General features: G+C 32.4%; 1 protein-coding gene across 1 annotated transcript; it reads right to left on the minus strand.

The window, feature by feature from the left end:
- Positions 1–474: 474 nt before the first annotated feature.
- On the minus strand, positions 475–27,384 carry LOC128192771 (circadian locomoter output cycles protein kaput-like). Its single transcript, XM_052865729.1, has 16 exons — positions 27,214–27,384; positions 23,499–23,549; positions 22,682–22,732; positions 22,235–22,383; positions 21,595–21,686; positions 19,438–19,527; positions 18,031–18,142; positions 13,401–13,517; positions 11,262–11,448; positions 10,923–11,029; positions 8,760–8,907; positions 8,448–8,635; positions 7,764–7,975; positions 5,111–5,218; positions 3,827–4,007; positions 475–3,612 (listed from the first exon to the last, which is right to left on the minus strand). The coding sequence occupies exons 1-16, from the start codon at positions 27,261–27,263 to the stop codon at positions 3,425–3,427; spliced, it is 2,031 nt and encodes a 676-aa protein (XP_052721689.1). The 5' UTR covers positions 27,264–27,384; the 3' UTR covers positions 475–3,424.
- Positions 27,385–27,552: the final 168 nt, after the last annotated feature.

Consider the following 27,552-nt stretch of genomic DNA (forward strand, 5'->3'; position numbering starts at 1 on the left):
GCATCATCTAGTTAACTATATATGATACACACCCATGGTTACGTACATGAACAGTTCAATACAAGTTTGACTTGGTTCAGACTAATACAATAACCAAGTCTGGTTATTAATAAGATTGGACTAGTAGTTACTTAAATATGGCCATCTTAGGGCAGGTACCACAATACTAACCTGGGTTTCGTTTTACAAAAGAATTTCCGATTTGTGACCAAATAACTGAATGCTTATTAATCACAAACTAATGAATGTTTTAATTTAATAACTAAAATATAATCATAGAAATAAAAAAAAGTTGTAAATGAATTATCTTATATTTTGTTAAACAAAACGACATTCCAAGAGACTAAAAATATGTACAACTTTGCTGTAATTAAGTTCTTTTGTTCAGCCCATTTCTATTACCAGTACTTTCAACCTCTTCCAGCATCCAAAACCTAATGCTAAGATTCAGCAAACAAAAAATAAAAATAAATCTAATTGTTGTACAAGTGCACGTTTAATATCAACAACAAAATAATTAACATCTATATCATTATAAATATATATATTAGACACATATATATCATCTATCTTTTTAATGCCTTATTGCACCATATATTAATCATATTTAATTGACAGAATTGATTCGTTGACTAAGCCAAGTTTTCCTCTCCATTTCACTTCTGAAGATTCTTCAAATAAATAATCACTGACAGATTTATCAAAATGTTGTGCAATATTGTACCATATCTTCATTTTATAATTCATCTCAAGACGAAAAAATTAAAAAATATTTTGACACTACCATTATGATAATAAAACAAAATGTCTCCTAAGAGCCATATGCATACAAAAACTATATATTGGCAAATTAATTTAAAAACTGCCCTGGTCAAATACCGACACTGATTCATATCGCATTATTTTCTAGAAATCACATTATCTTTGAGTCTTGATCAGATCCATGATATTTCTTCTACTTTAAGTCAATTTTGACAGATTATTTCTACTAAACACACAAAAGGATATGAAAATTAAGACATATTTTCCATAATTTCAATATGAACAAATGTCTTTTTCTTTAGAGATGTATCATTTTGCTTCAAGATAAACAGTAAACATTTTTAAAAAATCAGAAAAAACTGGCAAGGAAATGAAACAGGTTCAATATGAAAGAAAAAACGTTAAAGCAGTTCGAAAGTTATCTAAAATTAATAGCACATACAATGGTACTCTCTCTGGATTACAGAAACTGGCTTAATTTAAAGTAATGCATATTTTTAAATCTTAGTTCCACCACTTTGAAATCCCCCCTCCCCAAAACAACAATTCTAAAAACATTTGAACAATACAAATATAATGACCTATGATATCAAGATTATTATTATTGAAAGGTATATCTCCTGCACATAGAGCATAAAGATACGATTCAGATACCGGTAACAAGTGATGCATATAGAAAACCTATTAACAAACAACTATATATCAATCACTGAGTTACTGGACATAGTTACATAGAGTAAATCTTAGATTTAAATGTAAGACAGCATACCAGTTTGTAAGATTGTACATTACAAAATAATGGGGTTTGGAATAATATCAGTGAGCACGTTCATTTTTCATTGGCATCAATAATCACAACCATAATACAAGACAGGTAACAGAATTAAAGAAACATGAATTCTTAGTTTAAAGTGTAATAAAACTCACAAAACCATGACCAAAAAAACAAAGAAAAAATTCAATTTGTCAGCCCATCTTGCTCAAAGTACAAAGGAATGTATGAGGAACAGAGTCAAAGTGCGTACTTATGTTTTTACATGTAGAGAATACAAGGATAAATTAGGGGACTACATTTCGTTTTTAAACCTATCAAACTCGAAGTTAAAATGATTAGCAACCAAACATTGATACCGTAAGTGTGCAATATTTAACCAGTGACATAAACAAAGATTTAAAGCCAGTATTTGTAGTAAGATGGAGAGAAAATGCTGCAAAAAGACTTTGTAAATGCTAAAACTGTGTACAAAGCTAAAGCAGTTGAAGTTGATAATTTTTTTTTTTTAGTGACAAAAAAATTAAACTGAAACCAGAAACCTCAGTCCATGAAAAATAATCACACTCATTGACAGTAATAAAGTCATTGACAGAGAGCTTGATTTCAATGACAAAGAGGTCAAGGTCACTGACACAGAGGCCAAAGTCATTGACAGTGGTTGAGGTCACTGACATAGAGGTCAAAGTTATTGACACAGAGGTCAAGGTCATTGATAAACAAGTAAATTTTTAGAGAGGTTATAGCCAGTGACGTAGAGGTCGGAGACACTGGTTGCAATCTTTGGTAGAAGTTACAGACTTGATAAAGTTACAGTCATGGATACAGAAGTTCAAATCATGTCAGAGAGAACATAACAGGTTGTAACCTATACAATGATGATAGAGTTATTGATGTAAAAAAAAATGAGTTGCAAATATTAAAAAATATTAATGAGAGAACATATACAGGTATTTAGTTTTTCAATGCACTCATATAAAGTTGAATAAAATAATTCTTATATCAAACAAACGTTTACCCATACACATGTACATTGAAGTAAATATATCCTATATCAAAACATCATGTATACAAAAGCTTTATGATAGCATCAATTTTCAACATTATAAATTCTGGTTGATGAGTTAATGTACTAACCTTATTTGTTATTTGAACCATATGCACCTACTTGCTTACATCATTCACACCATTTTTTAAGGATTATCAACTTATTCTTTTGCATAACCAGAAATGACAATAAATGACATGATTTAATATGTGGGCAACACAGCTTATCTTCTTAATCTTGGATTATTGCAATGAAATTGCATTTTCCCTAAACAGCTATAAATATAATGAAGAGAAAAGCTAACATTCTTCCTTCAGTAGAAAATGAATTCTACAAAAATGTTAGTTTCAGAATTAACATTGGCTCTATGAAGAAAATGACTCAATTTTCTGTCTTCCCCTGCATCATGATGAGAACAGTTATATATACTGTAAACCAATTTTTATTCGCGACAAATTTATTTTGTGATTTACTGAAGATATAATGGCAGCTACTATTTTTGCAAACAAGATGTAAACAATGTGGAAAATAGGTAATATACCAGAGGCATTTAAAGACTGAATCGTGGCGAGAAATATTTGCAAACGATAAAGCTCTTGCGAACATTGCAAAAATATTTCGCAAGCACATAAAAGTTGGTTTAAAGTATATGTCTAATAATAACCCAACAACAAATACAAAACACACGTGTAGCAGCTCGTTATATTTTCATGCCTTGGCAGAAAAATGTCTGTGAAACACTACACAAACTACACATTCACATAATTGAAATGGCACTCTCTTCTCCAATACAAACAATCTTGTAACATGAGTTTCTAAGTGACCTGAGAATGAACAAGGCCTCAGTCTGAGGTGTAAGAGAACACTGATTCTGTGTCATGAGGCAATAACTGGAATGGGATGAACTGCTGTTGCTCTGGTGGTAGGGATGGTGTTACTGATGTCTGCATGGGAAATCCCGCCGACACGTTAAGTGGGGCACTGGTCATCACAGTGGCTCCAATTGGTGGATTCATAAGAACAGGCGCACCTATAAAATGCCATTTCAAAGTTAAAAATATAAATGTAAATATTTATATAGTATATTCTCAAATATTGAAGAAAAAATGAAGATGAAAAAAAACCAGAAAGATGAAGAGATGTAATTTATTTATTCCAAATCTTGAAGAAATCTGTGATGGAAAAATTGTATGAAATTTCAATGAACACTTTCTCCCCACAACATTGCACTCTGCAGCCTTTACCTGGGTTAGGGATAGATGTATCTGACAGGGGGAGCATTCCTTGCTGTGCCATGGCCAGTTGCTGTGTGATCTGTTGGAGTTCCTCCTGTTGCTTTAGAATAGCCTGTTGTAGTTTTTGGGACTTCTCTCTCAACTGTTCATGGAGCTGCTTCTGTATTGGAGTCAGAAATAATTGTGGTACCTAGGAAACGAAAGACATGTTTGTGAGAAAAATCACATTTATTTAATTTGACATCTACTGAATTCATACAAAAACAAGGGCACCGCTAAGCAGAGCATTCCCTGCGACATGAATTATTGTCTGGGGGATGCATTATTTAGGAATATTTAGTTATGTAAATGTAATTGAGGAGACCAAATTGTACTGGTATACTGGTATACAATGCTACAAATAGCTTTTTCTTTTTACCTGAACTAGATCTAAACCAAAAAATATCAAGTTGTTGATTTGAACTGCTTACTTTTACTTCAGTTTCACAGTAGTTAAGCGGAAGTAGTTATTGTCAAGTCGTACATAATATTTCTGTTTAAAATTCTGTTATTTTAACGATATATTAAAAAGCATTTGACGTTTTGACTTGAAAATTTACAGGGTTTGTCCTTTTACCATGCCAAATAAGTGTACAAAGTTTGAGAAATATCTGTGCAAGGGTTTTCTTTAAATCTTGCTTCCAAGCTCAGTGAAGAAGACACACATACATACACACACACACACACACACACACACGCACAGCAGCAATGCTATATCCACTTCGCAACAAGTTGCGCAAGGGTATAATAAATTTTGTTGGGAGAAACCTATTTTAAGGCACAAATTTACATCTACTGAATTTATCCTAAACTAACTTGGTTGGGACAGTTTACAAAAAATTCACTCCTTAATATCATTCGATTTTTCATCAATAAAAACAAAAATTAAGATTAACTGTACCCCTAGATAATAAAGGATGATACAACATAGCTCCGATTCATACATTTTACAGGCACACATAATAGTGATAGGCAAAAATGTTTGAATGTTATTGATTATTTTCTTAGACAATCAAAGATGAATTGAATTTTATCATAACAAAGCTACAAATCATAGTACACCTAACTGTAAATCAAAACTTTCTAAAAAAAAAAAACCCCTAAATTGTTTTAGAATACATATCAGATAAATTTATATAATACAGAAACTTACTTAATGGATATGTATGTGTTACTTTTAACATACGAGAAACTTTTTGAATTGGTTAAAAAAGGTTGTTTTAATATGAACACAGAAGATTTCCTGAATTATACCGGAGATTTTGGTCCATCAATGACAGGAAGTTGTCGACCAGGATGTATCACCGGAATGTGAGACGTCGATGAGACATTGTCAGCTCCACCTCTGTTGGACATCATTCCCTAAAAGTCAAAATTTATAAACATTTTACTCAAATTTTTAATAGTTTTTAAAACTATGGTGATCAACCAGAATCCTCAATGAAGTACACAATCAAAAGCTTGCAAAAAATTTAATCTACATCAACTTTGTAGTAAAAGATACAACTGAATAACTTTATAAAAGTTTCTCTGAGAAAAAATACTTGTTTACCAAGACTCATGATCAGTAAAATATCAGAGTAAGCAGAGCTAGTTCAATACCCTATCTAAAGCACTGTCTCCAAATGTCATTAAATTCTGTTGATTTACCAGAGACAGTAGAATTTTAAGGATAATTATACCCCAATGGTACAGCATTTGAATTTATTGGACAATACAATACAAAATCAATTGTGTCATCAAACAGTCACTTAAAAATGTAAATATGTAAATTTAATGCCAAAACAGCCAAATGCAACTAGAACTGTCCTAATGGGACTAATACCCCCGCTAGGCTAATTTCAAATGGGACAAATAATTGAATTGAATAATAATTAAGGTTTGGAACACATACAAAAAAAAAATTCTAGAAATGTAAAAAAAAAAAAAAATAGTTAACAAAGAAAAACTAAAATCAAAATTGTCAGAATTTCACTGTAAATACATATCTATAACAGTAATACATTTACAAATGTATGTATTTGATGATATATTTTTTTAATTTAATTGATTCAAAGAAAAACCAACAAAATGACAATAACCCCTCCCTTTGCAGTGAATAGAAATACCGGTAGCCAAGCAATGCTCTTCTGTTGATAAAACTTTCAATATCTTTCTAATAAGAGTCTTGACAGATGCAATTAGTTGTTTCAAATTTTCCTCACTTTCTCCTATGGCACAATTGAACTCCAAATCAGAAAATTGATCCCATAGGACTATGATTTTCTTTGATGAGCTTGTTAAATTTAATAAACTCCCAAAACATTACCATAATTACCATACTATGTAAAAATATGTAAAAAAGAAAATTTAATATTACAAACAATTTTAAAATTGCCAAAACACTTCAATCATATCAGTAATTTTGAATTTCATTTAAATTAATGCCCAATAGGGTCACTTCATCAAATTACTTGACAAATAAATTTAAACAACCTCTAAAAATAGTTTAACTTCTTTATTAATAATTATATTATTTATTTCCTTATAATGATAGACCTTTTGGTTTACATGAAACCGGTTTAAAATAGCCCCAAAACCATCACCCATTTTACAGATTATCAATTTCCCCTAAACACATGCTCCATCTGAACCATGGCTCAGATAATGGCTCCCTTGGGACAAATGAATTCAGCCACACTTGTCTTTGATGTTCTCATAAGCTCCTAAGAATTTATCATTGACAAACAAAAACTTTGCATTGTCAGTTGATAGAATACTTATAAAAAATAATTTTTTTTTTATTAATTAAGCCATAAAGACAAAAAACTCCATCTGGATGTATTTATATAAATATATTTTAGAGTGTTTTCTATTAATTAATTAATAAAATCTGTAAGGATTACCTCCCTTACTTTTCAACATTAGTGTACAATATATAGAATAAGGAAAATGAAAACTGTCATAAAATCATTAAATCTTGTCTGATCTTAAAAAAAATTGCAGGTGCACATCTTCAGATGGTGTTCAACATATGTACAAATTTTCAAACTGTTCCATGCAGTAATAAAAAATTCTATAGGGGGGACAAAGTTGCGTCTACAGACAGACGGACAGACGGACAGGGTGAAACCAATATACCCCCCTAAACTTCGTTTGCGGGGGTATAATTACATAGAAAAAAGATCAACCAGTTTTTGGCCTCAATGTGCCACAAAATACTTAGATTTTTTAAAGAACCGTTTTTGACATGTACCCAATACATGAATACTCCTTCGTCATGCCAAACCTAAAACCTGCTTGTACACTTTCCATTCTCTCGTGGCCAGCATGTAATATCTGGTACATTGTTAAGACAAAAAATACAACCTTCAAAACCTCAAACTGTACCTGTAGTAGATTGTTACAAGAAATAACCCCCCCCCCCCCAAAAAAAAAAAATTAAATCTAAGGCCACATAAAATTAATATTTAGATTCTCATCCTGATTTGCAAAAATTTGGGGCAGGTGGGTCAATTTTATTCATTATGTTTTATTTTTTTAAAACCATCCTTTTCACCATTCATGTTCTCAAAATAACAACAGCTGTATTCTTTTAAATTGTAAATGCTAATATGAGTAAACAAACACACTACTAATATTTTAATTCCATTTTATTTGGACTTAACTGTTAATGCATGAAGACATTTGTATCCTTATGATAACAAACATGACGTAATTCACATGTTAAGGTAGCCATTAAAATATTTTGAATTTTTTGTAAACCTAGCCGATTTTTTCCCCCTCAAAATAATAACAAACATGACGTAATCCACATGTTAGGGTAGCCATTAAAATATTTTGAATTTTTTGTAAACTGAGCTGATTTTTTTTTCCTCAAAAGAGGGGATGGGAATCTAAAAACTAATTTTATGTTGCCTAAGCTTACCATCCTGTCTGGGCTGGCCTGTAGTAAATTGTTGCTATTGGCCGCGGGCTCCGTGTATCTGTGAGCCTTGGGCTCACTGTTGGTGGCTTGGTTAAGGTAGCGCTGCTGGAGAAGTAACTGTAAGTGTTTGTGTTGAGTCATTGTGTGCGGGAGATCCTTCGTTATATGCGACGGAAGTTCCTCCACACTCTCTTTATCTGACATGTGGTTTCCTGGAAACCATATAAATGTACAACATTCATTCAATCCATTATTTTTTAAAAATGTTATGAAAAAAACAAAACTTTAATGAGATATTTTACATTATACAAGAAACATGTATCATGAGTAATATAAATGCAATCCTTTCAAATTAAAAATCAGTAAATAGAAAGTTCATTTATTTTAAAAAACACATCATTATGTTGTAGCTGTTAAGGCAAAGTTCTAATATATAGGGGACCAGAATATTCATAAAATATATAAATGGGTCATAAAACCTCACTCCTCACAGATGACTGAAGATATCTAGGATTAGAGATTTTAAGAGTTAGAATGCATGCATGATGCTTTTATCTGCCTTGCCCAATGGCTCAAACCTCTTAGCCTCAGGTTCTGAATTTTTAATAATTTAACCTAGAACCACTATTTCAGCTGATTTAATGAAAGCGAGAACCAGTTTTGATAATAATTAGCTCAACTTACCACTGACGTGCTGATCTGTACTGGCCGAGTCAATGGAGTGTGAAGACGACCAGTTGGAGCGCGACCTCCCTCCTGAGGTAACAGAACAGACAGAGGGACTTCGCTGAATTCGGAGGAAAGGTTCAGAGTTTTCTGATTTAGAGTCAATCCCTAAATCCTTGTAAACTTGCTCTCTAACATCGGCATAGCTAAGAAAACAAAAACAAAAACCCAATTTTTAAGCATTAAAAGTGTCTGAGGACTCATGTTCTACAGAAATTAAAACACAATAATTGCTTTAAAGGCAGTCAATGAAGCTGTCTAGAGCCTTACCTAACGACTACATTGGTACACACAATAAACTCGGGTTTAGAGTTCCACTGATGGTACGTTATGTAGTAGCGAGTCTTGATCCAGATCCACTGCTGTCCCTTGGTCAGGAATCGGTAGTATGACGAAGTTCCCTCCCCTGTCTGCATCACTGTGTAAAAAAAAAGAGGTAAAGGATATGTGTTTATTATTGGGAGTACATGAAGTATATATAATTGGGGAGGTACAAACAGGTTTACATAAGGGTTAAGAAAATGAAGATGAAATTATTGGATTTCAATGTGTGCACCTGTATATAATGATCATAACAATAGAATGCACAATGTATTTAGTACAGGGTTTTTAAATGTAAAATAAATGTTATTTCCTCATATTTTCATAAACTGCTCTGTAAATCACAAATGAATTCAAAATTAATGAGTTAATGTATAGTTATATGTGAAACTGGTAGTCCAGTTTATATGATCATTCATTTTTGTCTATTCTTTTCATATGTTTGAATGTATTGGAACAGCCACTGATGTGCCAAGAACATATCAATGCAAACCAAACCAAACTAGAGGTACTGTGAGCAAGCTCACAATTGATACCCCCCGCTAAGAAAAAAATCATAACGCGTGTATTTTTGCTATTATAGAAAATATTGGATGAATCTATTTCACTGTCCATTTTCTGTAAATAACAACTGCTCTATTTTTTAAAACTGTTAAATAATGCTAATAGGAGTAAACAAACCAATTTCTATCCTTTAATTTTTAGTTTTACGGATCCGCCGACCCGATTTTTCCGATTTTGTAAAAAAGAAAATAATGAAAAAAAATTCGTATCTTCGGAAATTTTTCCGGAATTTTCAAGTTTGACCGATCTTGGTTTTAAAATTACTTTATTTTATTTGAAATCTGCAAAACGTTTGACAAAGGGAGCTTTTAAAATCAAGTGTAAGCGTCTCTATAACATGGAGTATTTAAGATGGAGGTCAGCCATGCATGGTTTGGCTTAAAAGTTTTTATGAAAAGCAAAGAAAATATGTCATCCTGAACAAGTTTAGTAAGGTTAATACCAATGATCTTGAAACAAACACAAAGTACACAATGGATAGTGGACAAATTAAACTTAATATTATAAGTTCAAGCAAATAATATGTAATTTTGATTAATAAAAGTTTGCCCCCAGTTTTTTTATTTTTTTTATTTTCCCTCCTCCGACCCAAATTTTTTACCAAAAAATCCGTAAAACTAAAAATTAAATTTCTCTCGCCTTAACTGTTATTGCATGAGGACATTTGCATCCTTCTATTAACAACCATGACTCGTATCAAACGAAATCCACATGTCAAGCAGCCATTTAATATTTAAACATTTTGAATTATTGGTAAACTGAGCCCAATTTTTCCGAAATTTTTTTCCACACATTTTTTTTCCCCAAAGAAAAATTTTATCGGGGCAGGCCATTTTCAGAGAGACGGGAATGAGAATCTAAAAATAATTTTATGTGGCCTGAAAAGAGCAAGCTTTGTGTCAAATTTTAGCTTCTAATATTTCCATTAATACAAGACATGACACAGACAGAATTTAGCATCTTTGAAACCAATGACCTTGAACTTCCTCAATTGACCTTGGGTCAAGGTCATGACACACCCTTTGGTCATAAGCAATATTTGTGTGAAGTAAGAACTTCCAATGTTTCTCCATAAGAAAGATATGGAATGGACACAAATTTTGCATTTTTTTCTGCCAGTGACCTTGACCTTGCCCAAATGACCTTGAGTCAAGGTCATGACACACCCTTAGGTCATAAGCAATCTTTGTGTGAAGTAAGAACATTCAATGCTCCTCAATAAGGAAGATATGGACTGGACACGAATTTTGCATTTTTTCTGCCAGTGACCTTGACCTTGCCCGAACGAATGACCTTGGTTCAAGGTCATGACAAACTTTCAGGTCATAAGCAATCTTTGTGTGAAGTAAGAACTTCCAATGTTTCTCCATAAGAAAGATATGGACCAGACACGATTGCACCGACAGACGGATGGACAGACGGACATTGTGATTCCTATATACCCCCCCCCCCCCCAAACTTTGTTTGGGGGGGGGGGGGGTATAATAAACCATACAAAGTCAAAGGCATTCAATACCAATGTATTTTAAATGCAATAAAAGTACTTACATTGCTCATGTGACTTGGCGATCTGATCTAGGTCATCTGGATGGTAGTACTCATATCCAGAGGTCCCTAGGACCTCAAACGGTAGGTACCCAATAATAGGAGAGGCCCTGAATGATTAGAAAACACATGCATATAAACCCTTCAATTGAAATAAAAAAAATCAAATATAGTTTTGGAAATGCTAACAGAAATATACCTGTTAAAGATGAAAAGAATCCAAATAAATTTTTTGCTAACAAGATTTTAAAAATTCCTAATTTTCATAATTTCCCAAATTGTTAATACAAAGAGAGACTAAAAAATGTAATTACTATATAGAACCAGATTGTGTGGATTTACCTGTGGTCTAGAAATAGAAACTTCCACTCCAGACTGTGCCGTGAGGTAAACTCTGTTTTGGACTCGTCCACCATGGACATTTCCCGGATAAACTGGGGGTTCTGTAGCCGAACCGTACAACAGAAGCAGGTGTCCTCCTTGGGGCCGCTCAGGCTGTATTGACTGCTCTCTTCTTCCACACTACTCACTGGCAAATCAAAGAGAGACAGTGACATTGGATTTATACACTAATAAACACTCTCCTCCACTCTATTCATTGGTTAAATCAAAGAGAAGTATCAACATGGAATTCATACAATAACAAAATGTAACTAGAGCAAAGCTTGTTGCAGAACAATGAGTGGGTTTTCCGTTAATGTCGAGAGTAAAGCTAGATGTTCCAGTAAGAAGCAGAATTTTTAAATTCCGTTGAAAACGGAAGACCCTAATTATAATCGGGGTGATTATAAAGTCTCCCAAACGAAAGAGGCCATCATTGGGAGTAGGGATGACCAACATTGGTCAAATTTTACAGACAAAAAGATTCTCCAGAAACCTTAACCTCCTCCAGCATCTCAAATCATGACCCATAATCAGCATCCAAGTCTTTCAATAAGTACGTCCAAATGCATCATCCATGCAAGTTTGGTCAAGATAGGACAAGTAATAACATATACTGCCTATAAGTATTGTTCGCCTATAAGACGGTTGCCATTTTTCAAGTTTATTTTCAAGATTTTGCCATTGACCCTCTTATAAGTCGGGTACTTTTTTCTGGATAATTAGTCTAAAGATTGCCAATCAAATAAGCACATTTTATCAAGCATGACTTTATTCTAGATAAAAAAATATTGGTGTTTGACCTTATCATTTCTAGATGCAATGCATTTTAAAAGTGTTGTGTCCAGTTAAGACATCTATCCTGGATGAATAACTTTCGATTTTGGAGGCCATTTTTTTTATTGATACACTGATGAAAACTTGGTGTAAGCTTTAAAAATATTTAAAATACTATTGAAAATAAAATGATAGTGATTTAATCCCGTGTTGACTGATTAAGATGGTATAGCCCCTTTTAAAAGTGGTGTGTTAGCTTGTGTTGTTTTAGGTGACATGCCACCTACAGCCAACAATATAGCTATAATCACCTCAGGTGTAATTAATTATGAATAATTATAAAACGATCTTTATTTTTTTTTTTTATTTAAACAGACCAGCAATTATTCTTGTGTTTAATTTTTAAGTATTAAACAGAAATTGCTGTTCTGTAATCCCACTAGATCGCTTTTAGACGCCATGTTTTTTAATAGTTTTCTGTAAACAGAGTTATCTTTCTTGAAGTTTGTAACTTACGATTTTGGACGCCATTATATTTTTTAAACACTCATTACAACTTGATTATAGATCAAAAACTATTTTAAATGCTACTGGAAATAAAATGACAGTGATTTTATCCCCTACTGACTGATTAGGGTTGGTAATTAGCCTCCTAAACTCAGTGTTGGCTTGTTTTGTTTTGAGTACAGTTATACCTACAGCTATTATCACCTCAGGCGTAAATAATTGCCTGTTTAAATAAAAATACTATCAAATAAACCTTGTTCATATATTAAGAAATACAGTCGAAACTTTCAATGTATTTATTAAGTGTTTATCTTTTTAGTTATAAAAAAATAAACATGTCAAGTATAAGGGATCGCAAGTAAAAAGTTGGAAGCAAAATGGCACCCAAAAACGAAGTTTTACTCAGTGGAAAAATTATCTGATTGTATGTCATGCCTATAAGTCGGACCCCTACTTTTTATTCTAATTTCTACTCCCAAAATACCGACTTATAAGCGAGTATATACGGTACAGGACCGGCACCAAAAACTTAAACAATGTGATGATGTCCAGAAATTGACGCCGAGGGTATAGCATAAGCTCCCCCCGACTTCGTCATGGTGAGCTGAAAATATGATAAAACAAGAACTTTCACACATGAGGTGTTGGGTTTTTAACTCACATTTCCAATTTCACAGCTTCCAGTATTGGAACTCTAATCAAACAACCCCTTCACAAAAAGAGATGGTGAGCTAGGCCTTTTTTTATTTACCGATTCTGAGATTTATCATGTTTCAGTGTTTGGAACTCTATACAAAGCTAGGCAATTTTACTTACATTTATCCCTGCTCCAATGTTGGAACCCAGACAGGCTGACTACTTCAAACAGAGAGCTACTGCTTGGGGATATTGTCCCTCGACGGAAGTGACAGGTGCAGCATAGCTGGTCTTTCTCTGATAAAGAAAAAAGAGACTTGTTTCATATGAAGACACTGTAGGTGAAGATAAAGCAGTAATAAAAGAACAACCATTTATCTGCATAAAAAACTGAAGTTATTACTTTGAAATTGAAGTAGAAGTATCACAATGCATTCATTCAATGAAATAGAATATGTATACTGCAGATTTATTGTGAATTTCATTTACTTTCAAAATATGGAAAATTCTTCATATTTCCGAAAATATTATTATAATGTAATTCGATAAACTTAACGAGGCCGGGTCTAATTTGTTCTGCCCTAGGTTTTTGAATGAAATTTTTTACATGAATTTTTACTGATATAATTAATATTTTAAGATAAAAAAAATAAGACATTTACCACACCGTTTGTTAAAGGGGTCATCTCAGAATTGTTAATTTTTAACATAGGACCCTATGGGATTTTGCTTGAAATGTATAAATTTTGCACATTTTTTACATTTTTTTTAATCTTCTGCCCTAGAGATTTCTTTTTCTGCTCTACATATTAAAGTTATTGCTAAAAGGCATCAAATGGTCAAATAAAAAAAAACCTTTTACCTCCTGGTTTGTTCCAGGGGTCTTATCAAAGTTTTTTTTGTATGCCTAATTTTCCAGATTTGTCAGATAATGGCTATTTTTTATATGATAAAGGTGGAAATGGTGATCTTTATAGTATTATTAAAACATTCAGACATATTTAAGTAATAAATAAATATATAACATCACATGTTAAGGGTCATTAATATAAATACATAGTTACTGTCTTGAAATTTATGAATTAAGCTACATTTAGGTGGGTTAAAAATAAATGAAATAGGGCTAGGCTTGCTGAACCCTCTTCACGTTTTCGACCCGAGCCCAAATATAGCTTAAACTTCGAAACATTAGGTTTATTCCACAATAAAATATCAATTTTACGCATCAAACAAGCTATTTTCAGCAAATTTCGCTGAATATCTGCAGTTGAAGCTATCACGCCATGGCGTCAACCAAGCAAAAAGATGACATCACAACGCTGCGCGAAAGCGTGCATACTCGATCTGTACTCGGCCTCGATAAGTACAATTAGCATTTTTCTTTTAGCAGGACAAAAATTTGGCAGAATAGGGACATCAAACTACAGTGAAACTTCTCTAAACCGGCAGGCTGAACAAAATGGCTGTATTACAGGGGTTGATTGTTTACCCTGGTTCAATAACAACTAGACATCGGTCAATAATTTAACCTATTTATGTAAATATATACATAATGATATAATGCATCAGAAACAAGTTACAAGTGAAACAAGGTGATGAATATTCTACCAATTGTCAACAAATGTCCCATTAATTATCTTAGCACAGTGTACCAAACTGTTGCAATTACAGATAAATATTTACTGATAATATATACAAACTTAATTTTATTTAAAAAATAATTTTAACACATAGGCATATCCACAGATATTACAGTAATGTTCAACAAACTGTCATTGAAAGACTGGTTACATTGACGAAAGTATAAATTAAAACCTTGTTACGAATATACTTTTAGAACATACTAGAAGTATACCGGTTAATAAAGAAAAAATGTGTGTGTGAAATATAATGGCTGTAGATAAGATTTAAAAAAAAAATATACAATGTTACATAAGAACTATTTATCTCAACAACAAAGTCACTTGTATTATTGACGTTCAATATATTGTAGGAGGAATTAACTGGTGCTAAAGGCTTTACTCAATGCAAGAAATAGAAAAAGAAGACTAGAGCAAAGCTCGTTGCAAAGCAAAGAGTGGGTCTTCCGTTAATGTCAGAAGAAAAACCGGAAGTTCCTGGAAGAAGCAGAGCTCTTTAACCAACAACGAGAGTAACTTAAATAAAAAAGATGAAAAAATCGAATTATTCCTGGAACGACTTAACAAAATCCGAATGATTTTATAAGTACGAATTAACAAAAACCTTTCTAATTTCAAGAACGACTTGACAAAAAAAAATCCGAATGTGTTCAAGCACGACTTAACAATTATTTTTGGTACGAATTAATTTTACTTTGAACATTACGCTATTTTTTAAGCCGAGGACGTGGAAACAAAATTTCCGGAAAAATCAATTTTTAAACCCCGATATCTCTGTAATGCATCGTCCGATTTTCAAACGGATTTCAGATTTGAATTCACCATGGCCATTTCTATAAGACTGTAGTTTTGTCTTATTTTGTTCAAAAAAATGAAAATTTCCAAAAATTGGAACTGCTTCCGGTTTTGAGCAAAATTAATGAACAAAATTTTAAACCCCCCAGTACATTATAGAATTGATACATCTATCATCAGTAAAAATTTCAAAGCGATATCTTTTAAGTTTACGGAGATTTCTTCCGGACAAAATTACTTTTTTTAAATTTAAAAATGGCCGCCAAATTTGAACGGAAGAGACGTTAATGCTGAAACTTTAACATCTTTGAGGCACGGTAACTTTACAAAAGCTCTGAAAATTTCATTGAAATCGGATGAAAAGTTTTTGAGATATAAAGCCGAGAAGGAGTCAGAAAAAAAAAAAAAAAATAAAATAATAATAAAAAGAAACTGAAGAAAAACAAAAGGGTCTTCCGTTGGAAACGGAAGACCCTAATTAAAGTCAGAATAAACACACTTTTTATCACTCATCGTTTCATGTTCAATTTATTTGCTCAAACCAAATAGTTTAGTTCAAGAAGGACATTTATATAGAATACACAAAATACAAATCATTAGGGGCATACATACATGTAAATTTTCATACGGTAAAAAGATATGAGTGAAAAAAAAAGACATCTAAATGACATAGAGACATGGACTAATAATTTACACCCTTTAAAGGCATTGTAAGCTGTAATAAAGTGGATTTACTTTTTGTTTTCACACTTTTTATCAGATACTGTGGTTTCATCAATATTCAAGGGTATCAATTTTTGTGGAGAAGTTTCAAGGATTCGTGGCCAATGATCCTATCAATACCAAATGTTAATAGAAATTGCACTTCAATTAACACTTAATTTCGTTGATCAACTGAATAACAAAATCCACGAAAATTGGTATTCAACAAATATTGATGAAACCACAGTTGGAGCCTCAGTCCTTCTGGCTGCATGCCGGATTGATGAGAGTAAATCTCTGACATGTTTATTAAAGACCACCGACAAAAAACTGCAAGGGTCTGGTTTTCAGACGGCCCAGATTTCTAAAGGTTTACATCAAAGAAAATAAGAGGGACCTGGCCAGGACTTCCTAAATTATTGACGGGTTGCTGGTTTTAAGGGGTGCTGGTATTGAGAAGTTTCACTGCATATCATTCATTTTGGCAGATAAAATATTGGGCAACTTGCTCTCAGGTATTTAAAATACATTTGTACATGTATTTTTTGTCACATTCAACAACAACAAATTAAATAAAGATATTACACAGTGATATTTTATTAACATACCACACATGGTACAATTGATTAGTTTGTGGAGAGTTAATTAATTTGTAGATTTTATTGGAAATGCAAATTGCCATCTTTTTGTTAAGAGAAAAAACGGTGTTTTTCCTATATACTTTAATCTTTATGAACAATCTTGAAAAAACACAAAAGGAACACAATTATCACAATGTTTGTATAGCAACAGATGTTGTCACAAACTTTATATGTCTGTTGATAGAAAAACAACAAAACTTATAAAATACTTGACATCTGATTTGCCAGTACATCAATTCTCATCAATAGCCAGTAATTCAAATTTAGCAGTTGGAAAACTGGACAAATGGATGTACTTAGGATCTAATAAAGGGATTTTCCCTCTCGTAAATTTGGTATAGTAGCACCAGAATTGACGTCAGTAAAGATTTTTTCTTCATATCAGAAGAATAATATATTTCTTAAATCAAGGAATCCTGACACTAATGCTTTGTACTCTTCAATGGGGAAATAATGAAGCAAGCTTTCTTTAATTGAGTATATATACTACTATTGGTTCTTTTATTTGTGCCGGGATATTTCCACTTTTTCCCAAGTTAAGATGACTTAATTTTTTGCTATTTATCCTTTTTCTCTTTTCATTATTAAAAACTTGACAAATAAAATTTGTGTGATCATATTTCAAAGCTGAACAATATGCTGAAGTTTGATACACACAGATACACACCTTACAAGCTAGGTTTAACCTTAGTTAAATTGTTTATGGCGACATACTGTAAAAGTGGTTATTTACACTGGGGGTAAAGTCCGTGTTTTCTGGAATTAAACAATAAACGTTGATATTAAATATGTAGATGAGTTATTTACCTCACACATATTTTAATATTTTTACCACATTCACAGGGATATTTTATCCGGCTTTAAGCTTATTCTCACTAGTGTTAATTTCCCCCACACATAAATAACCACTTTTACAGAATTGTATGTGAAATATGCAATATGTACAGTGTTCTTCCATATAGAGAAAAAAGTTAAGTTTCTATAAGAAGAAAGGAAGCCATTGGCAAGTAATAGTGGGCTTGATTGCCGTACCTTTTGCCCGCTCCTCGGGCGACAGCATGCTGTAGTGATAAAGGATGTTGTACAGGTTCTGCTTCTCGTTTTCGTGCATAAAGTTGTAGACAGATTGATTAGTGAGGTCGGCCTGTTAATCAAAACACAAGAGAATCATCGTCAACTTCTCTAACAATGTCCATATGACATTATAAGAACTTATCAGAGACCTTTTTAAGGAAACGTTAAAAATCTAAAAAAAATATATACTTTTTAATAAGCACATAGTTAACCAAACATGCCTCCAAGAATTCTTGTTACATGATTATATTTCATGTTCTGGTAAGTAAATCGATGTACAGTTGTGCACGTGAAGCACATAACCCCCCAAGACTCCTTGTTTTGTGATTATGTTTCAAGAACTGGTATGTAAAGCGTTGTACACATTCGATACTCTAACCCTTCCTTCCACATCAATCAATTCAACAGAGATTTAGTATGAAAAATATCATAAGCAAGAGCACACCCAGCAGAGTATCCCCTGGTGAAAGGAAACATTTTATAAACCCCTGATTAATTTAAGTAGGTAGGTAATTAAATAATGTAATTGAAACAATTGACTTTATGTCATTTTTCACCAAAATATGTAATTTTGCCTGCAAAATATCAGTACCATAGTTATCGTGAAGGGTTCAACTCATAGATAAAAGATGTATAGCAAATTAAGTATTCAATTTTGCCTTCAAAGTAGCATATTTGAAAGATCAAATTTTTTTCTCAATACTACCGGTATACAATACTTAATTAAAATAATGTGAAAGAAACGCAAATTACACAACCACCAAGTCCTGGTTATCTTACACAACATCATTAAAATCCTCCGGTCTTGTTAAGGATATATGTTTTTTCTCATCACTAAGAGCCTGATAAGAGTATAAAGTTTAAATTACTTGTATCTAATCTAGAGGTTTTTACTCCAAAATCTCTTGTATAATTCTGAGTACGGGCACATCCAAAATAAACAAATCTCTTCAATAACACTACACTCTGTTTAAACTTACATTCACTACATTTTACTAGCAGTAATCACGGTTCAGAATACCTCTATCAACTGATTTTATATATCTAATTCTATGTACTTATTTTTTGAGACAGGTTTCCTGAATTTATGACAAATCAGTGGTTACAGACACCATATAACATCAATACCCGAAAAATACTTTAAATGATATTTAAAAAAATGGCATGTCAATGTTCCCATAAAGTTCATAATTTAATAATGTGCAGCCTATAACTTTTTGAGTTAAAAAAAAACTAAAATAAAAACCAAAAATTCCATGACCATCTTAACATTACTGTCAATACCAAACGTAATTTGTTCTTAATAAACACCCTGAAGACTTTCATACTGAACTTAGCATCTATGGTTAGTTGTTATGTACTTACCGGTAGGTGGCCTAACAATGATGTTATGCTCTCAGAAACATAAAGTATGTTGCCTTGCTGTGTGAAAACCAGTAAGCAACTGTCCAATGCCTTCAAAAAAAAAAACAGCAACAACATTTAGATAAAACAAACTCTACAATAACATGAAGTATATTTCTGTCAGTTCACATTCATGCAATCTAGATCCAAAATAGATACATTGTGCGATGTATCTGGAACAAATTTTAGCATTTAAGATGAAAATGAACTTATGGCTAAAAAATATTAAAAAAATATACCAGCATCTCACAAGTTATACTAAACTAAGGCATCATTACAGTAATGGCTCTGTTTTAGCAGAGTTTACAGATTTGTCAATTCCATAATCTAAATTCATGTATGGAAGTTTTAAACATTTGCTATATGTACAATTTGAGAGGAGTAACAAGATATCTGTGAGCCAATGCTCACTAGTGATACCCCCGCTCTGATGTGAATATGCAAAATAAGCAAAGCCGACATTTAACAGAAAGCTGGCATCCGATTGGTACAGAAATATATCCCACAATATGGCATGCCTAAACAAATAGTGTGTTAAATTTCAAGCATCTGCGATGAATAGCTGCTGAGAAATCTTTGAGGAAAATTTGTTTAAAAAATTTGGCTAAAATAAACAAAGTACTCATTTAACAGAAAGATGACATCCGATTGGTACAAAAATATATCCCACGATATGGCATGCCTTAACAAACACTGTGTATAAATTTCAAGCATCTCCGATAAATAGCTGCTGAGAAATCTTTGAGGAAAATTTGTTTGAAAATTTTGGCAAAAAATAAACAAAGCCATTATTTAACAGGAAGTTGACGTCCGATTGATACAAAAATATTTCCCACAATATGGCATGCCTAAACAAATAGTGTGTTAAAATTTCAAGCATCTGCGATAAATAGCTGCTGAGAAATCTTTGAGGAAAATTTGTTTGAAAATTTTGGCTAAAAATAAACAAAGTCGTCATTTAACAGGAAAGTGACACCCGATTGGTGCCGAAATAAATCCCACAATATGGCATACCTAAACAAATAGTGTGTTAAAATTTCAAGCATCTACGATAAATAGTTGCTGAGAATTCTTTGACGGAAATTTGTTTGAAAATTTTGGCAAAAAATAAACAAAGTCGTCATTTAACAGGAAGTTGACGTCTGATTGGTTAAAAATTACATCCCACGATATGGCATGCCTATACAAATACTGTGTATAAATTTCAAGCATCTGTGATAAACAGTTGCTGAGAAATCTTTGACGAAAATTTGTTTCAAAATTTTGGTTAAAAAATAAGCAAAGTCGTCATTTAACAGGAAGTTGACGTCCGATTGGTACAAAAATATATCCCACGATATGGCATGCCTTAACAAACACTGTGTTAAAATTTCAAGCATCTGCGATAAATAGTTGCTGAGATAAATGCGACAGAAATTTTTGTTACGGACGGACAGACAGACACACAAGGGTAATAAAACAGTATACCCCCTCTCCTTCGGAGCGGGGGTATAAAAACAAGTTATCTGTGAGCCAATGAACGCTAATGATACCTCCACTCTAATGTTAATACATAAAATAAGCAAAGTCAACATTAAACTGGAAGTTGACATTGGAATTGTTCAAAAATCAATCCTACCGTATGGCACATGTACCCCTCTCCTTCAAAGCAGGGATATAAAAATCCAAAACACTCGAATGCACAAAAATGTCATTACAGGTGTCATGAAGATTATTTCCATTAAAACAAGCCAATGAATAAAATGCAATTGTCTGTTACTGACTGACTAAGAAATATATCTGGTTGATCAATGTCATAGAAAGACGACAACTACTCCAAATATCTTAAGAACTTACGGAACATGTTTCTATTTCAAATTATGAAATGTTGTGATGCATGGGTGAAGTTTCATCCATATTGCCGAATACCAATTCTCAGCCGACAGACAGAGTTAATGTTATATCTGGCAATCAGATATCATATTTAAACCAATGAGAGTCTGACATTTCAGTCCGAGGGAAAACAAAAAACAATAGATGGACAGAGAAAAAACCGGCATGGAGATCTCTGGTAACAACATTATGTGCTAAAAGACCCAAAGAGGACTTAGTATGTGAGTAAGTAATATAAAACAATACCTCTAACATAAGATGCATAAACTCATCATTGGATAAAAATGAAGGTTTCCAATCCTCCTTGATTTCATGGGCCTGAGCTTGTACTGCAGTCTCTGTAACCAAGCACAAACTTCATTATTGCCATACTAAATTGACATACTGGTATATATATTTACATTACATAATTAAACAGTGCATCTTAACATATAAAATGGTTGATTTATGTTTAATTTTATGCCCAACTAGTTTATCTAATTTATGCATATTCATGTATGATTTTCATGTGTCAAACTTGATTCTTATGACCACAGGAGATCTTTTCGTAAAACCTTCACTTTCTTATGTTTTTAACTATGGTGTAATTGAGTCCGAATGAAATACCTCAATATGTTTTAGGTGTGCTATCATTAACTTACCTTGGCAGTTTTTAGGTATGCTTTGGTTGATTTACCTTGGTATATTTTATATATGCTGTGGTTCATTTATCTTGGTATGTTTTAAGGTATGTTAACTTACCTTGGTATGTTTTTTGTTATACTACATATACCCTACTTTGGTATGTTTATGGATGTGACATGGTTGATTTACCTTGGTATGTTTTAAGGTATGCTGTGGTTGATCACACCTTGGTATGTTTTTAGGTATGCTCTAATTAACTTACCTTGGTATGTTTTTAGGTATGCTATGGTTGACTTTAGGACGGTAGACTTGTCCATCTTCTTACTGGAAGTGGACACCATTGAGCAAAGTTCATTCACCAACATGTTGAATTGGTCTCTTCGCTTTTTCTCGCTCAAGTTTCGATTGACCCTGTTAATAGAGAGAGCTCTATTAAACTACATGTATATGCATATACAAACCCTTTTATACATATGATTATATCACTAAATTTTTAAATAAAATTTGTGCCCATGGAGTCAAGTTTACTTGTATTTTTAAAGTTTTAAAAGGATTAAAACAAATAGAAGTTTGATATGTATTTAAGAAATTTGTCTAAGAGTAATAAAGCTTTTAAGTTAAATTATACCAGTGTAATTTTTCTGTTTATCTATGGAAATGTTTACTAAACTTTGTGCTACATATTATAGGAGAAGAAGAATGGTCTGACCTGTCAGTAACATCCTTGTTGGATCCGCCCTTACTGTCATCAGAGAAAAAGCTGTCAATAAAGACACAAAGTTACAACAATAGATAAATTCATAGAATATTTACAGCATTTTACAACATCAGAGGAATAGGCTTTTTTAACCTTTAGGGGATATAAAGATGGGTTTGTTACTTGATGAAATCCCATAAAGCTGATAAGTTTTTTCAATGTGCATCATATTTTGTTTACAATTTTTAAAATCTATTGGTAATCATTATTTGATCATTGCCTGTTTTTTTTTTTTTCTTAAAGAGCAATCTGATCGATTTTGAAATAAGCACTTTAAATAATTCATTTTTTTTTAAATCATGAACAAAGAATGGTCATTTCAACTTAGAACAAATTCCCAGTGAAAGCATTCATTAAATCAAATTATATTCTTTACACCTGAGTAGTATGCTTAACATAATTCAACCTCATCAGCTACTTGTCAATTATAGTAAAAAGCTTTTATGGTTTTCAAATATAGTTTTGGGATGACATTAACTGTCACTTATTTTAAGAACTTTAATCTGATTATATTTAGATACTACATGATGTCAGTAGTTCATTATCATTATTTGGGTGATCATGTCATTATCTTCAGAGCCAGGTATGGATAGTTCACACCTGTACTGGACTATGAGCCCCAGTCAGGTATTGGGTAATGACCTAACATTATCGCATTTTACATTGGGTTGCATGGAAATTACATATCAGCAAAATAAATTCAATATTTAGGCTATCATCACATTATTTTTGTCTCCATTATACTGAAGAAAAAAAAGATTATGCAAACCTTTTACTGCTTTTTCCATCATCATCATATTCATCCCCCAACGAGTACTCACTGAAAAACGTAACAAAATATTTGGTAAATCAATACAATTTATGATACATGTACATGTAATAGTATAGAGTATAATGCTCAAGATAAGCTATAAACAAATTAAAGTTTCTTTACATACTACATTTCCATGGACAGAATAAAAATATTCATATTTGTACTCTCCCTACTAAATAATACCCTCCTGTATAAATCTATGTTTCCAAAATTTGTTTTGCCTCACCAAATGGACTCTTGAGAATTGAACAACTTGAGTGAGTTAGTTTGTTGGCAGATTTTCTTTCAATTTTGAATGACAGAGAATAAAACTCATCATGGTGCTTGAGTAACATTTAAGACGCAATTCCGCATTTTATTATTGTATAAATGCTAATAGGTAAACTCTCATGTTGGCGTCTTTCTCCCTCTCAGAAAAAACAATTCAAAACTATCCCATGTCACTGTCAGTGATCAACAATCATAAATTCCAACATCTTTGGCTGTTTAAAAACACATGTAAATCCTGGCATCAAAGGCGCATTAAATCTGAACTTATATCCAGTGACAGAGTTACCTACAACACTGTTTACAATGATTTAGTTTGACAAAATACAAGTTTTTGTTGCTTTTTACCACTTCTTTATTTGGTCAACAGGGAAAATCCGAAGAATTAATGGGGAACAATGAGCACATATAAGACAAAAACACTAGCATTTGGAAATCAGAATTGAAAATAATATTTCTTGTAATGCCCTCATTAAGTAGGCATTAACTATATGTCTCTAGCGTAACTTACATTTTTCGATAATGATCAAACTGGGGAAAAGGAGAAGGTAGGATAGATTTGACCGCTGGTGCATATGACATAATTCAGACATCCAAAGACAAGTCGGGGGTCACATTATAATAAATCTCTGCAGGATCAAGGTCAAATGTAAATTTGACCCACATTATTAATAGCTGAAGACTAAAACAACAACTTATACATGTACTAATTAAGTTATCTAGATTTTGGTAAAAGAAAGTTTCAGTTAACCGGGTACTTGGATTCCTGGGGTGTTATTCTGTGTGATATACAATATCTTTCAAATATCAGAGCTATATTCACCCCAAAATCTTAAATCTTCCTGCCAGTAATTTGACAATCCACAGGTAATGTGATTAGAAACTTTTTAAAATAAAAAACAACATAAATTTGGGGAAAACCTCATAAATTACCACAGGAAAGAGACTTCTCGATAATAACATAAAATTTTATGAGATATCACTCCTTGTCTCTTGTTCTAAATTTAGTAATGCCAGTTTGCTTTTGTATGACAACAAAATAAATAACTTTTGCACTTTTGGAAACTGTTTTCTAACTTGGGTCATTATATTAAGTCTCCTACCCAATACTTGTAAGCAATTCATGCTACCTTAAGTACCAAAACCTCTTTTATCTTAACTTGAATTCATGTGAAAGTTATACAGTCATACTTCAACCGTACAGTTACTTGGCTGATAAAATCAAGACGGGAATATTTTTAAGGTCTCCCCAGGGCTGAAATTCTGCCCCATTTTTAATATTGAAAAGTGCATGTTTTTCCCAAAATTATACTTAAAAATTCCCAATATAAGAATTTAATAGTAAATTGAATTTTTTTTTTTCAAATAAGAAATGACAAAAGTGTGTTTTTATCTGCTAAAGACAGAAAACCATAGCTTGTTTAAGCCAGCTTCATACTGCAAATGATAAAAGTTGATTAAACATTTAATTTTTTTTTTTGCTGAGTTTTTCTACATATATATATATATGTATGAAGATTTTTTCCCCAAATTTCATTCAAATATCGCTATTTTTCCCATACTTGATGGCCCTGGCCCCTGGAATCAAAGGGTAAAAAAATCCCTGCGAAAGCCTAGATTCTTAAGATTTTGTTATTTGGACAACGTTTACCAGGGTACTAGTTGTTATGTGAACAAATCAACATGACACCATGCTTATATCACTCTACCAGGTTGACCTATATTGAAATGCAGACTTTGGTGATATAATTGTATTAAAATGCTTTAAATTGTATAAAATACTGGGTTACAGGTATGCAACATATAATACATGCTATCTGACTCAATACAAATTTTGGCCACATGGCTCACCTGGGCAAAGACTCATGTATCATTTTTTTTTAAGAGGATCATGTTTTTCAATATATATATATATATATCAAAGCTGCTTGGTCCGATTTTTCTGTAATAACGGTATCAAATTTTTTTCTATACAAACCATTTATCTGAGAAAGTTATGGACTTTCTCCTATTTACACCAGCAGAATCAGTCTCCTTTCAAAGTTTAGAAATATTCAAAGTAAATAAAAATAATTTCTTTTTGGGCAAAAGAAAAAAACAAACCAAAATGCATCACGGGAATGTTTAGAATAGAAAACCGTTTGGTTTCGTCCCCCGAATAATTGGGGTAATTCAACCCGAATGCTATGCATCGATTGTAAAGAAAGCAAACTTCAGAAATATTAGCAAACAAAACGTACACATGTTTATTTGTAATTTGTCTGATCATTTCAACCTTTATTTAAAGCGGTGTCATTTTAAAGTCGTAATACAACCATACCCGTCTCGTCGTCAGGGGTGCACTTTAACATAAGGCGAAATAACACGGTACCTTTTTATGTCGTTTGTTTGGTTAGCAAATTTTGTACGTATTTGTCTCCATTGAAATTTGGCTTAATTGAGTGGGAAAACTACTGCAATGTCTATTATTTTACATAAACTTTGCATAACCATCGTTATAAAGCGTCCATAAAATTTGATATAAAATCGGACCATGCAGCTTTAAGAATTTAAATATCTGTGTTTTTCCATATTTTGACCTTTGATGGAGAAGGGTATGTTACTTTTAAGGTGGTATGGGATACCTCCATATTGTGACGTACTTACAATCAAAATAAACAATTAAATCAAGTATTAAAAAATTTTTAAGTTTTTTCTTTCCCAAGATAGTCACTTAACAGTGTAGCGCAATGGGTTAGAACATTATCTACGAATCTGTAAGTCATGAGTTCAAATCCCTCTGGGGCTTTTATATTTTTTACCCCTCCAAATAATTCAAAACATATTTTTGGGTCAAATATTGTAAAATTTTAAAACGGTTAAAGTATTTTGCGGTTTCATTGTACTTTAATCCACAACAATATCAAGAGGTGTCCCATACCACCTTCAGCTTTTTTAACTTCCATTTTATAATAAATTTCTGCAACCTAATGCATTTTAGGTTGTTTAAAAATCTTATCTATAATGGTGTAACATTAAACCTACTCAATATACTCATGCCTGTCAACTGTTGTAGATATGGTCAGAAATTAGTCCTTGCATCAAAGTTTGAAAATCATTCATAATCAAAAACTGTTACCGATGTAACCAATGTTACTGGTTACAAATAGAAAGGGATAAAAGCCAGGACTAATTTCTAGCCATATATGAACTGTTGCAGATATTTAGTCCTATTTAGAACTATGTGTATATGAAGTCCACAAATTTCACACAGCACAAAGACAATGTTAAATTAAAACACTATCCCATTCTTTAAGAAAAAAAATCAAGTTTTTAAGTAAATGACAAAAGACGAGAACATCAATATCTACTATAGGCCTACTGCACAATATTTCAGTTTGGACAACATAGGATTTGCTCTAACCTTTCACTTCGGCTTGGGAGCACTAGCTTGATTCGCTTCCCGTAATTCATATCAATACAGTGTGAAAAATATTTCCATTGTAGTAAGTTAGTTTTCCATTTTCCGCAGTATCCTTTCTAAGTATCTCCTCCTGCAGTATCACAACATGTCAAATTATGCGTCGCCATTTTTGTCGGTGTCTCATTCCTTCGTTACTACGATGTTTCATACTGTTTGGGTCTTTTTACATAAGATTTGACTTGATGCGTTTTTGCAGCGGTTCAGAAATTATTGCCTTAGAGAGGTGAAATATTATTTTTTTATGACTCGTATGGTGTAAGTGCCGCATACATGTATAAC

The sequence above is a fragment of the Crassostrea angulata genome, chromosome 7 (genome assembly GCF_025612915.1).
Source record: "Crassostrea angulata isolate pt1a10 chromosome 7, ASM2561291v2, whole genome shotgun sequence".
NCBI lineage: Eukaryota > Metazoa > Mollusca > Bivalvia > Ostreida > Ostreidae > Magallana > Magallana angulata.